The following is a 14,155-nucleotide window of genomic DNA, read 5'->3' as shown; positions in this document are numbered from 1 at the left end:
ATATTTTCCTTCAACTGCGTGGACTGCTTCCCTATATTTGAGCTTAATCGAGAATGGACGCACAATTCATATCAAGTGGTATTAGAAACACCGTTCCTCGGACACCATGCCAACAACTAGATCTATGGTGTTGAGACCAAATGAAGGCACCTCTGTTGAGGGGAGATGCCACAGATATTATCATATCATAGGCAAACCTAAACTCATCGGTCTAGACTTCTCCAACAACTTCTACAATCAACTCAGATTTGATCAAGATGTTCATGGACATGATGGAGAAGCAATGAGCCATGCAAGCGTCGATGGAAGCGATGACCCAAGTCCTCTTGGGCACACCAAGGGGTACGACTATAACACCTTAAAAAAATTGGGCGGGGCACGTGCCCACCCTCACTTCCCCTCCTTTGGCAGGTCTTAGCCAAGTCCACAATAATATACACTAGACCACTGATTAATCTGGTAGGACCCACACAGGCCATAATAAATGATTAAGGTACAACTAAACAACTGATACAAGAGTACACTATAGTCTGACCTTTAATATACTAATTATCATCTATACAATGAAGTACACATATAAAATAATGGTACAACTCAATATCTGATTAAACTATCTTCTATACCATCTCGCGTCTATAGCTCACCTCATTTTTCTAAAATATCTCCTTGGAATATCTCGAGTCGGTATCACGTACCATAATATCTATGGGGGTTAGAAAAGAAATAAGGAGAGTCATGAGCAAAAGGCTCAGTGAATAGATCTTACCCTGAATCAGTGATGCCAAACAGAGAGTAAATCATATACTAGATAATATGAATCAAAAAGCAGCATGATGCCATGTATGAGCATGTATATATGTATCATCAATGACATATATATGAATGAAATCAATTCTCATGAATAAGCATATTATATCCTCAACCAAAAATATATCACATGATGAAATTATCATATAACATCACCGAATATAACAACATATCATGTATAACAATTATGATCCAATGATACTAGTCACATCAATGATGATGCATGATACATGCCAACCACTAGATAATCGTATATGTCAAAGCTAGATATAATCCACATATCTCTCACTATCACAATCATCCGTCTCAACTCTGAATATCATCCACCGTGCTGGACTACAGTACCTGGCCTCAAACTCGATATAAATTATGTCACAAGCTCAAAGCATACTATGTCATACACTAAGAGTATCTCTATTGATAAATCATACCCTGCCATACGCTAAGGGTATCTCTATAGATAAATCATACCCTGCCATACGCTAAGGGTCTAAAAGGAAAGCTAGGATAATCGCTATGAGCGGAGGCAGTAGTAGTACTGTAGAAGGAGGAGATGGTTGTGGTGGTGGTGGTTTTCAGAAGAAAGTAATCATACCCTACCATACGCTAAGGGTATATCAATGATAGTTATACCCTGTCATATGCTAAGAGTACAACCATCAGCCATCACCATACTCTGCTATACGCTAAGAGTATGTCCATTACCAGTCCGAACCAGATACCGTTTTAGCCATCACATCACATCACATACACATGTACTTTTATGATTTTCTATACATGATAAATCATATGCATATATCTAGTACTGCAATAGATCATGCAACTCAGGAATTTAGGTGGTAAAGAAGCCAAGAGAACAATGATGCAATGCCGACTCTAACCATGTATCTAACACATGTATACTTTTGCTAGTCTATCACCTGCATACTCATGATAGAGATCATCCCAACATAAAAACTATAATAGTATAATCATCTCTATATATCACCAATGTACTCTTATCTCAGATCAGCCTAATCAAATGCATGATAAAATATGCTCGACTATAATCATTAATAGAGAAAGTCATATAATCATGCTGGAGGCCAAAACATGCATGTACATAATATATAATATAACATAATTTGAGAAAGGTGTATAGGGGATAAGACTACTCACAGTTTGATCAGAAGATACAAACCACGCATCTCTCACATCCGTTAGTTAACCGAGTGACACTCATCGCTAGCAAGGTCCACGGGGTCTCAAATAAGAGGTTCGGGATTTGAAATATTTAAGTAGTATGATGTTAGCTGTTTATCTAGTTAGAATTAATTTAATTAAAATATAAAGATTTATTAGGTTTAGAATCACTTTTCTTTATTTTTGATTACATAACTAGAGCTATAATATAGATACGATTCAAATACTATAATTATATTATTATTATAAAATGTTAGTTATAACATAAGGAGAAGAGGCCTCTTTCCTTTTATATGAGAGTATTTCTAAATATATAATTATAAAATAAAATAAAAGGCTAAATAACTATAAGTATAGACAAGGTCTAATTATAATTAATTTTATAATTCATACACTATCTTGATTAATTAGGGACAATGCTATTTTTACTCGATAAAATAATAAATAAATAACTAAATAAGCTTAGTATTTTATTTGTTGCAGAATAATCATAAAATTAATAGAAATACTTAAAATATATATGATGAGGGTATTAGAATATAAATCTAATAATTATAATTTACAAATCTATGTATTAATCTAATAGATATATAAATAAATAAATATAAGTATTACCTATATTTATACCTAATTAATCATTAATTATAAAAATTATCATTAATAAAATTATATTGAAGGATATATAATATTATTAAAATAGTTAATGTCTAAATAATCTACTTGCACTAATTAAGAAGAAAAATGCCTAAATAAATAACATAAATAAATAAATAAATTAATTAATTAATTAATTAATTAAATTCTGCCATCAGTGCTGGGCTCGACCCAGCACTGCCTGCTACAATGCTGGGTCGAGCCCAGCACTGTGTAGAAAGAAGGAGAAGGAGCTGAGGAAGGAGGAAAGAAAGAAAGAAAGAAAGAAAGAAAGAAAGAAAGAAGAAGAAGAAGAAGAAGAAGAAGAAGAAGAAGAAAAGGAAGAGAAGAAAGAGAGAAGGTGAAGGAGGAGGTTGCGGATCCGGGCCGGCGGGGAGGGCACTGGCCGCTGCTGGCCAGCCAGCGGCTCAGCTCCGACGAGCTCGAGCTCAGGCGAGAGAGAGAGAGAGAGAGAGAGAGAGAGAGAGAGAGAGAGAGAACGCATTTTGTGCATTCAAACGCACTCAACCCCGTTCGAACGTCCACGTGCAAATGCTTACATACTTTCGCATCGACAGTGAATGTGAATTACGCGTTTGAACGTGCTCGACCCCGTTCGAATATGGTCGACGAGAATTCATTATTTCTAGGATTATTATTTGCCATTTTGGCTTGTTAGGTTTGCCTCTTAAGATGTGGAAGGCAACCCAAAGAGGTATTATGAATGAATATTAATTTTCTATCCCTTCCCTTCCTCTCTACCCTAATTCTTCTTCCTCTTCGTTCAAGCCCTAGCCGTATGCCATCTTGACGCCAATGACCTCTAATCCCCCTCAATCGTTGAGTCCTCCCTCCTCCTTGGGATCTCGACCAACTTCTCCCCGCTCATCCTTATTTCCTAAACACCATGAGCCACCCATCCTATCACCATTATCATCCCTCACCCCATCATCACCATCACCCATCATCTCCACCCTCACCTCATATTTTGTGTATTTTAGTCCTAGCTACAGTCAGAATCCCCGGAGGGTGTGAATACCAAACAAGTAGATCAGGAAGTTGTGGATCCACCACTATTGGTTTCGTAATTTTCTGTCTATGGTAGAATATTTTGTGATTAATTTTCTTCCGACTGCGTGGACTGCTTTCCTGTATCCGAGCTTGATCAAGTAGCAGACGCTCAGTTCATATCAACTTGATAGTCTAAATTAATGCATGATAGGTTATTGATTGCCAACGCATGTAAGCATTAGATGAATATGTTGAGTATGAGATCTTGACGCATTGATTTGATGCATATTCATATTTACTTATTGATCCTTATTATTCAGCACCTTCTGGTGAAAATATTTTTATAATTGAGCCATTATTCGTGGCAGAGCTGTCGAAGAATTATCATTATTTTTTCTTATTTATTTATTCTTGTAAATTAAGATAGATGGTTTGTGGCTCCTGTATAGGCAATTTCATCTGTCTAAGGATATGTATTTTAGGGCTTGTTGTGGCTTACGATATTATGGGCTTCTTTTTATCTATTTTATTTGTGGAAATGTGAGCTTTTTGCTTATATATTTTGTTGAAATATTAATCAGTAGGTCACGTGGTAATTATGTGGGTTCTACCTAGGTGAGGAGCATATGTTTGGTGGCAGGTGTTACATAATTTAACCCAGATGTTAGGTTAAATTTAACTATCAGATCTAATAGCAGGATATTTCTTTGTATATATTCACTAAATTATCTGGCTCGATTTGCAAATAATAAAAATAGTGCCAATAGAAGGCAACTAGCAACATTTATGTAATAATGTAAAATACAAGTAGCATTATCTCACTTAATAATGTAAAATACAAGTTACAGCAATTTGTCAAATGCGGCTAGAAAAAAATGAGATTTTTATCGTGCATAAAAGACCATATTTTCCTTGTTCTATTGTATTGATAAACAATGAGATAGCTGTTAAATTATTTTTTAAACAATTTATGTAAGGGGAAAATTATCTTTCTTGAGTCTAAGTTCAGTATTAATTATGATTAGTTAGATTTAACTAACAAAAAATATTTTTGAAAGAATTTGTTAATTTCAGTGATAATTTATAATATTTTGAAAATTGTGATGGTAATTATAATATTTTGAAAGATTTAGGTGGCAATTACGTAAAAAAATTTCTTTAATTTCTGAGACAACTCCCAGACTCAATTAGAACAAAAACATCGCTGTTTAACACAAGAATACAAACTTAATTTGAACAAACTACGCTTTGAATTAAGAAATGTCCCCATATTCACTGAAGATAAAAATGGCCAGCCAAAAGAGTAAATCAAAAGAAGTACTAATACTAAAAGTTAGATGTAGAGACGGTTCCTCCTGCAACTGTGAAGTACCAAAAAAAAGAAAAAAAAAACCTAAGAATGCTTGCAAGACTGTAACCCTTAATATTCGCACTCCGTATTTGAATCCATCCCATCGAGCCATGAGTAGTTCCATTTAGCTTCTCTCTCGTGCAGCAACGGATGCATTATGCTTCTATGTGCAGCACAAAAGAACCTGTTGGTCGATGCATTAGGATACAAACAGTTCATGATGGTACCAACATTCTGAAGGGCTAGATTGAGCAAATTTACCAAATTATTTTAATTAGTGTCCTAAACAAATATCAATTTTAGACCGAAGTTGGCCTAACCTCCAGAACCTTATATGAAACTATCACAGGGTTCATATAATAAGGAAATATATTTTAACGCGCATGAATCAAGGTAAAAGATTATTGCACAGTAATAAATGTGCATGAATCACGCTACAAGATTATTACACAACAATGACGTGTACACCTTCTATTCCTTCTTACATTCTTTATATAAATAAGGCACAAGATTGCTTGTTTTCTTTTCTAAATTTTTACCATTAGATCACATGCTTGCCAAAATAGTTTCTGCTCATTGTATCATTATATATATTCTCTGAATCCTTAATACTAGTGTGTGAAATTCATATCCAAATGTGTGTCTAATTCTTTATGGCATCAGAGCTAGAAAAATCTTCTACGAGTGTTCATTGATCCTCTTTATTACCATGAGCTCACCCAATACTCCCTTGACAACTGGTTCCAATCCTTCTACTTCTAGTGAGACACACCTTATCTCAATTAATGGCAGTTCTCAGTTACCTCTGGAATTGAACCCCACCAACTTCCCATCATGGCGAGCACAGTTCATGTCCTTATTGATTGGATATGATCTCTAAGGATATCTTGATGGTACTCTAAAAGTGCCTAATAAGAAGTGAGCCTTCCTCGGACAAAGAAGTAGCACAAGATGCTTTCTATCACCATTGGTATCAACAAGATAAGCTCCTTCTCCATGCTATATTTTCCTCAGTCTGTGAGGCTGTGATGCCACTCATAGCCACGGCATAACATCACCTCTACTACTTCCCATAACATCACCTCTGATATTTTTAATCTTTCTATCCACAGTGAGTACAATGGAACAAATGAGGTGGTCATTGGTGATGGATTGGGTTTAACAAAACTCATGTGGGTTCTATGCATTTATCATCTCCTTCTTGCAACATTAAAATCAGACACCTCATGTGTACCATCCATAAAGAAAAATTTAATTTTTGTCTATTATTTTACTAAGATAAGTCTAATTAATTAAGCAGACAAGTCCAATTTAGTTATGTAAGCCTTTAAAATAAATCCTAATTCGAGTCGTGCCAGCCTTTAGGGCTAAGTCCGAATAGGACTGATTGTATCGTACCTCTATATATAGAGGGGCAGGACTTCTTTATTATTCATGCAAGAATCCAAGTATTGAAGCATTGACAACTAATTAAGTTTAGTTATTTTCTTATTACCATATTTACTATTTTATCATAGTTCGTTAAATCGTCTTTACCTTTCTAGGGGTAGATTATAGTCTTAGATCCTCCAAAACTTCTAAACCCTAGCCACCTCCTATCTCTAGCAGTCAACCTACTATATGGCCATCCACCACCGCCCTTGGCCGTCCGCCACCCTTTGACGACTGCCGCAACATCAGATAATTATCATTTTGCCCTCTCTGACCTATCTCTACCTTTTTATTTTTAACTTTTCATCTTGACCTCCGATTTAGGTAAAACTAGAGTCATTAGAAGCCTAACTCACGAGGCTACATCTATCTAAATTTTTATAATTTTTTTTACGTACAGATCTGGTTCATAACATTGATATCAGAGCCAACATTCCTCGGAAGATGATTAACACGTGTTCCAAGGCCAACGAGGAGGGATCGACCATGGAGGACAACGATCTCATCTCCGTTCCTGTGAAAGATTGATTTGGCACCCCCTCCAACCCTAGCAACGATTGTTGACGAGCCACCGGCGTGGGCAAAAGCTTTTTTTAAAGCATTTTCGGCCGAGTCGAAAGAGAATGCAAAGAAGATCCAAACTGCCCTTAAGGATTCGATCTAGTCCTACTAGCCGCCCTCCATCGACATGTGCTGCCAGCGCCGTTGGCCACGGCGAAAATAGCCCAACCATGGCCACCAACTTCAAGTCGTGAAGGAGGTGGAGAGGAGACCCAATTGCCAGTGAGAACTCTTCCTCCGGTCATGGAGGAATGCTTTTGTCCCTGTAGGCCGAGCCCATTGCCGCATCGATGCTGAAGCAGTCGCCAAAGACGGCCCCCGAGCTGTCTTCCCCACTCGCGGTGGGAGCTAGGGCTAAAAACCCTAGCCTCCCACCAACAACCATCCGGTCGCTCCCGACCCCCGTCGCCACGTTCCATTCCTCCCATGGGACACCCGCACTCAAGCCTCGACCACTGTTCGCGCCGGCACCGGTTGGAAGACCGTCAACAACGGCGGTTCTCGCTGCAGCAAACCTATGGCTAGTGGCTGCGGTTCCAACACTCCCACGCCCACCAGTGACCATGGAGAATTTCTCGGGCCGATTGCCGACCATTGGTGGCCACCGCAGCCGCAGGTGATCGTCGGGTGACCAAACCTGACAGCCACAGCCCTGTAGTGGGGCTACTGGTCCCTTCCGTAGCTGCCGGAGGCCGGTGTACCGACCAGCGACACACTAGGGCCACCGCTGCACAAACTCGAGCCCGAGCTTGAGTTTGGTCCTCCACCACCTGCCACCGCCGTTCCACCGCCATGAGGACTAGCCAGGAGTTGACTGTCGGCGACTCTCGACCGAACCCAGCCGCCGCCACCCAGGCACCCTGTGGTGGCATCCATAGGGTTGGGGTAGGTTATTGGAATGAAGGAGATGAAGTGCACACTTTTTGAGGCAGGCCAAATTTTTATGAATCGGTTCGACCACCTCATGTGAACCAGTTTGAAACCCACGAACAGGACCCTAAGCATGAGTACAAGTCCGAGGAAGAATGGTGGAATAAATCGGTGGGCCCACGTCGTTAGACTGAGCTAAACCCGCGTGTAACCCAAGGGCGACATGAGCCAAACCCATGGTCCTATGACCCATAAGACCAACCTTGTCCCCGAGGTCACTTCGCCCATGATGACAGACCACATTTTGGGATCCAAACTTAGACCATCAAGCTTGATTTTTCAAAATTTTCTAGAGGAGACCCGCTAGACTGGACCTATCTAGTAGAGCAGTTTTTCACGTACCATGACACGCCGACCACTAGAAGGTCCAGCTAGCCTCATTTTACTTGGAGGGCATGGCGATTAGGTGGTACCAGTTGGTTGAGCAGACTCGACCATTCGAGTCGTGGCAGGACTTTGCAGATGCGATTTGTGCTTGGTTCAGTCCGACACTGTACGAGGACTTTCAGGCCATGTTGACTAAGCTGATTCAGTCAACAACAGTTTGAGCTTACCAGGAGAAGTTTGAGTGGATATGCAACCGAGTCACTAACTGGTCTAACTCGGCCCTAAAGAGTACCTTCATTAGTAAGCTCAGGCCTAACATTCAGACTGAGGTCAAGGCTTTGAGACCCACTACTTCTTATGAGGCCTTCTCCTTAGCTGTCCTAATAGAGTCCAAGTTGGATTAGCTAAACTAGATCCACAAGGAGGAGAGAAGAAAGACGACCCAAGCCCATGGCCCACTGGAGACAGTATCTGCCCCGACTCAGCCTGCACCAATGGCTCAGCCTAACCAAAAGATAATCATGCGCCGCTTTGTACCCAGCGACTTGGAAGAGCGCCGAAGAAAATGCTTTTGTTTTTATTGTGATGATCGATTTACCCCCGACCATAACTACAAGCGCCAGCCAGCTCACGTCATGTTGTTAGGTGGACTCGAGGAAGACGAACCCGAATCCACTGATTGGCTCGACAAGTTGTATGAGTACAAGGACGTGAGAGACTAATAACCTTGAGGACAAGGTGTTAAAAGCATGGTGGATTGTTACAATCGGACCACATGGGTTAAGTCGAGAGTCGAGCCGAGTCTAATTTAGTCATGTGAGCTATTAAGGTAAATCAAAATAAGTCATGACAACGCTTAAGGCAAGTCTAGTTAAGGAAAATCTATATAAGTCATAACAACCCTTAAGGTAAGTCTAATTAAGTCAAGTAAGCATTTAAGGCAAGTCCTAATCTGAGTTGTGTCAGCCTTTAGAGCTAAGTTTGAGTAGGATTCATTGTACCCATCTCTATATATAGAGGGGCAAGGCTTCTTTGTTATTCATGCAAGAATACAAGTATCTAAGCATTGAGAATTAATTGAGTTTAGTTATTTTCTTATTACCGTTTTTACTATTTTATCATAGTCGTTAGATCATCTTTATCTTTCTAGGGGTAGATTATAACCGTAGATCCTCCAAAGCTTCCAAACCCTAGCCACCTCCTATCTCCTGCAGCCACCCTACTATACGACCATCCACCACCGCCCTTGGCCGTTCGCCACCTTCTAACGACCACCGCAACGTCAGATAATTACCGTTTTGCCCTCTCTGACATATCTCCACCTTTTTATTTTTAACTTTTCATCCAGACCTCCGATTCCGGTGAAACCAGAGCCATTAGAATCCTACCTAACTCACGAGGCCCTCCACTTAAATTTTTATACTTTTCATATGTACGGATCAGTCCAGATCTAGTTCGTAAAACTCTGCAACACCATATGTATCCTCTTCAAATGTAGACCTTGAACCCTCTTTGCAGCCAATCTCCCTCTATAACTTCCACTACACTTAACATTGTTTCCCACATTCCACTCTGCACACATCCCATGACCACCCATTTTACAAATAATATTTTTCAAGACAAAAGAGTCATTTTTTGTTACCAAACACCCTCTAATCCCTGCCATAGAACCCACATGTGTTTCGCAAGCCCTAAAGGATTCCAATTAGAGGCATACCATATCAGAGGAATTTAATGCTTTATTGTGATAAGGCACTTGGGAATTAATTCCGAAAACTACAAATCAAAATCTTGTAGGTTGAAAATGGGTTTTCAGGATCAAGCGACATCCAGATGGTTCCATCGAGCGCTACAAGGCCAGACTCGTGGCTAAGGGGTTTCATCAATGCCCAAGTCTTGACTACATCAAGACCTTTAGTCCAGTAATAAAACCTGCAACCAATAAGAATTATTCTCTCCTTAGCAGTGATGCATGGTTGGCCCTCACGTCAATTAGATGTGAACAATGCTTTTCTTCATGGTACACTACTTGAGGATGTGTACATGACTCAACCACTAGGATTTGTTGATCTAAACAATCTGTCTCATGTTTATTGATTACTTAAATCAATTTATGGCCTCAAGCAAGCCCCTCGGGCATGGTACCAAGAAATTAGCCAATGCCTTCTAGAACTTGGGTTCTTCAACTCCAAATCAAATTACTCATTGTTTATATACAATCATAATCAAGTTACTATCAATTTTTTGGTATAAGAAGATGATCTTATCATCACAGGCAATAATGCTACTTTTGTTTCACATGTGATTCATCAACTTGGTGGTGGGTTCTCTCTCAAAGATCTTGGTCTGTTATATTTCTTTCTTAGTGTAGAAGTGCTTCCTACAACTCAATGATTATTCTTAACTCAACATAATACATTCATGACTTGCTTCATTGAACACAAATGGATGCAAAAGTAATTCAAACTCCGTTGGCGACCAAGGATCCACTTCACTTAAATGATGGTTCTTCTCCAATTGATTGCACCAAATATCATTGAGTGGTTGGTGCCCTTCAGTACTTAGCTTTGACACACCCAGATATTGCCTCACAGTCAACAAAATAGCACTATTCATGCATCGTTCATTTACCAAACATTGGATTGCTACAAAAAGATTGCCTCGTTATCTTAAGCATACAATCAATCATGGTCTTCTTCTCCATTGTGCCAGTGCCCCAATGCTTATGATATTTGGATGCAAATTGGGCGGGTAATCAAGATGATCACACACTACTATATTCTCTAAATCCTTTATCCTAGTGTGTGGAATTCATATTCAAATGTGCGTCTAATTCTTTACACTAAACTCGGACTATTGTTAGGCTACCTCCTAGATCAGGATTCTGAAGCATATGTTGCTAGTCTCACAAGTTACAAGATTGACCAAATGATCTCACCGTAAGTTTTATCATAAAAGAAGCAATTGACATGTTGAAATAGTTACCCGGGACCTATGAGAAGCTTTTACTAGTATATGTGCTTTCTAGAGAAGCCAATTGCACATAAGTAGAGTAAGTAATAGAACTCACATGCAGGAAGGTTAGAAATATCAGCAGAGACAGCACATCGAATGCCCAAGTTTGATAGAGCCCCTTGAATGATTCCACAGGGAAAGCAGAGGTGCAGGCATGCAGTTTGAGCTATTTTACTATCAGGCGTTGGAGAAGATTCATGCTGAGATGCATCCATATCCTCCAGTGTTGGATTACTTGGCATGAAAGTAAGCCATTGGAAATTATTATCTTGCAGAACAAAAGTACCCTGCAAGATATCATAAAAGCTCTAAGTTCATATCCCTAGAATATGTGAAATTTTTGGTTATCAATCTATTTTGCAGTACTCTGAGGTTTGTTCTCAAACTGTCAATTTGCTTCTTGAATAACACAAACCAAAACTCCTGGCAGATGAACTTGATTGCCTCTATGTGATCAGTGAATTGAGAATGTTCAATCGTGTATCTGAAAAGGAACAAAGATATAGGTAGATGTGAATCTTGACTCAAGTAGCAGGACATAGTTTATCTAGTAATAAAAAACTGTAGGATAGAAAAGGAAACTATGTATTTCTGATAGTCAATCCTATCAGGTTACTGTAACACATTTTAAGCTTCCAAAGAGCTTCTTCTGAGATTTATGAAATCACAAAGTCAAATAAGGAGAATTTCATGGCCGAATATTGAGCAACCAGCAGGGCATACCATCTTCAAAGACTTACTGCATAATATTTAGATAATGATGAAGATCAGTTTAAAAAAGTTTCATTATATTGACATTTGAGAAGTTTGCTTTAGAGTACTTTAATTTTACTTCTTTTGAGAAGCATGCTTAAGTGACACTGCCCCAACAAATCATTAGGAAAAAATAGAGTCAAGAGTCAACACACTCAAACATGTGCATCCCACTGACCATTGAACCTTGCCCTACGTATGTAAAGCTCTAGTTTTACTTGGGACTCTCAAGGTATGTGTTCCTCACCCAAAACAATACAATTAAAAGTCTAAAAGTAACAGAAAATAAATGCAACTCTCATCATCTGAATACTGACACTTTATCGTGGAATGAAGGAAACAATCACTGAATGCATACAGCATACAAGCAAATTTAGATACCTGAATTTGTAAATTCTCACTCTTCTACATTTCTGAACTTTGTTCTGTCCTATCTATTGAAGCCAACATAAATATTTCAAAAGGTTGGAAAAGCAAACTAACTCAAATATAACTTGGTAGGTCCTATTAAGTACCATTATCAGTCTATTTCCAAATTGATACGTATCAATGCAGGTTGCCACTGTGCCAGAATGTAATAGACTAGAAAGCATGAGGGAGGTCTGATTTTTACCCAATACCAAGTTTGTTGCAGAAAGTAAATAAAAGCTTCTGAACTATGGAACATAATCCTTAATCAGTCTGGAAACTTGTTTAAGATTTTCTTCAGTGACAAGACCGATTGTTACAAAATAAAACAATGCCTAACAAATAAACTTACTTCCAGACAATCTATACCAATTGTTACAAAAGAAAAAGAACATCTCACTAATGAACTTACCACCTGACAAGATATTTGTCACCGGATAAAGTAAAAATGATATATAACAAATTATACTCCAGAAGTGGAAAAGGAATTCAAACATACTTTCTTTGATAAAGTCAAAACAGATGCACAGGACCCCCGATGATGCATTGACAGAATCAAATTTGTACCACATATTGCCAATTCTCGGGATGCAGGATATCAATTGCATAAATATAAACTGTAATATTTTGTGTTAATATCTGATGGCTTCTAAGTTTTATCTTTGGCACACGCTCATACTTCTTCCACATAAATGTGCACCATCCTAACAAATGGAAATTACTTTTTTCCCATCTTTCTCGTCAATTTGTGAACAAGATGTAATCTTCACATCAAATTAATCTAACTACTCAACCATAATAAATTGGTAAGGGGAACAATAACGAGTCAATCTAGAATATAAAGAACAAGAATACTATTTCCCATCCGTAGTAGAATCTGACTCTCTTAAAACACAGAAGATCAATTATTTTTAGGAAAGAAGAAGTAGAGGATTAAACTATGCTGGGATTAGTTTCCAATAAATCCCGAAAAAAAGGAAAAGAGAAAACCTCAACTCATAGGCAGATAAAGAGATGGCTGTCACCTCTCGGAGAGCTTTTGGCCGACCTGGAAACCGATGGCGTAGATGCGACCGGCGGCGATCTCGGGATTGGTGACGTAGAAGCGGGTGGAGAACGCTGACACCAACTCCGCGACCATGCCGTCGACGCAGCACTCTGCTACCTCCCTCCCCATCTCTCTCTCTCACTCTCTCGCCACTTCGCGTTGGTTATACTGTGGGTCCCTAGGAACCGGATAGAGGTGGGTACCACATCCACAAAATACATGTCTACGGTTTTTTTATATATAAATATATAAAAGTCCATAGGCCGGAACACATTAACAATTGGAGATAGAAAAGTCCTCCAAAGGAGGACCAGACCAAGTTTTGCTAATTTGGTAGTTGAGAAGCGAACTTAGGCTAGATCCAAATTGCTCTACCAGTGACGTAGATTTTAATAGAGGGGGATACCAAATCAAATGTGAAGCTTATTGGATGAAAGGCCGAATCATCATCTAGTCCACCGGGTCAGGGAGCCCGTTAGTAGATTTGACCACAGTAAGATTATCACTATTAAGCCACGCGCAACAAAGCTCCCTGCGGCAAAAATCTCTTCACCATGCAGGGCATTCCTGCAATGATCAACGATCAACGATCAACGCCCCTTACATAATTCTGTTATTAATTTCAGAATTTTATTTTAAATTTAAAATTATTAATTAAAAGAAGTTATAACTAGACATTATAAGAATTTTAAATATTT

At 38.9% G+C, this 14,155-nt stretch overlaps 1 protein-coding gene across 1 annotated transcript; it reads right to left on the bottom strand.

Moving 5' to 3' along the window:
- Positions 1 to 4,780: 4,780 nt before the first annotated feature.
- Positions 4,781 to 13,620, bottom strand: LOC140793360 (uncharacterized). The gene is made up of 4 exons (XM_073144798.1): positions 13,435 to 13,620; positions 11,615 to 11,732; positions 11,304 to 11,535; positions 4,781 to 5,168 (listed from the first exon to the last, which is right to left on the bottom strand). The coding sequence occupies exons 1-4, from the start codon at positions 13,584 to 13,586 to the stop codon at positions 5,140 to 5,142; spliced, it is 531 nt and encodes a 176-aa protein (XP_073000899.1). The 5' UTR covers positions 13,587 to 13,620; the 3' UTR covers positions 4,781 to 5,139.
- Positions 13,621 to 14,155: the final 535 nt, after the last annotated feature.

Source organism: Typha latifolia, chromosome 8, assembly GCF_019914945.1.
Source record: "Typha latifolia isolate L0001 chromosome 8, TyphaL0001v2, whole genome shotgun sequence".
Lineage (NCBI taxonomy): Eukaryota > Viridiplantae > Streptophyta > Magnoliopsida > Poales > Typhaceae > Typha > Typha latifolia.
This window is presented reverse-complemented; position numbering and strand designations above follow the sequence as displayed.

Bases quoted from the DNA above. Each gene is read 5' to 3' on its own strand.
- LOC140793360 (XM_073144798.1), bottom strand. From the start codon at position 13,586: ATGGGGAGGGAGGTAGCAGAGTGCTGCGTCGACGGCATGGTCGCGGAG. The intron at 11,536-11,614 runs GTACTGCAAAAT...GATATCTTGCAG, and splicing joins GTTTGAGAACAAACCTCAGA to GGTACTTTTGTTCTGCAAGA. The intron at 5,169-11,303 runs GTGAGTTCTATT...ATCGACCAACAG, and splicing joins TATTTCTAACCTTCCTGCAT to GTTCTTTTGTGCTGCACATA.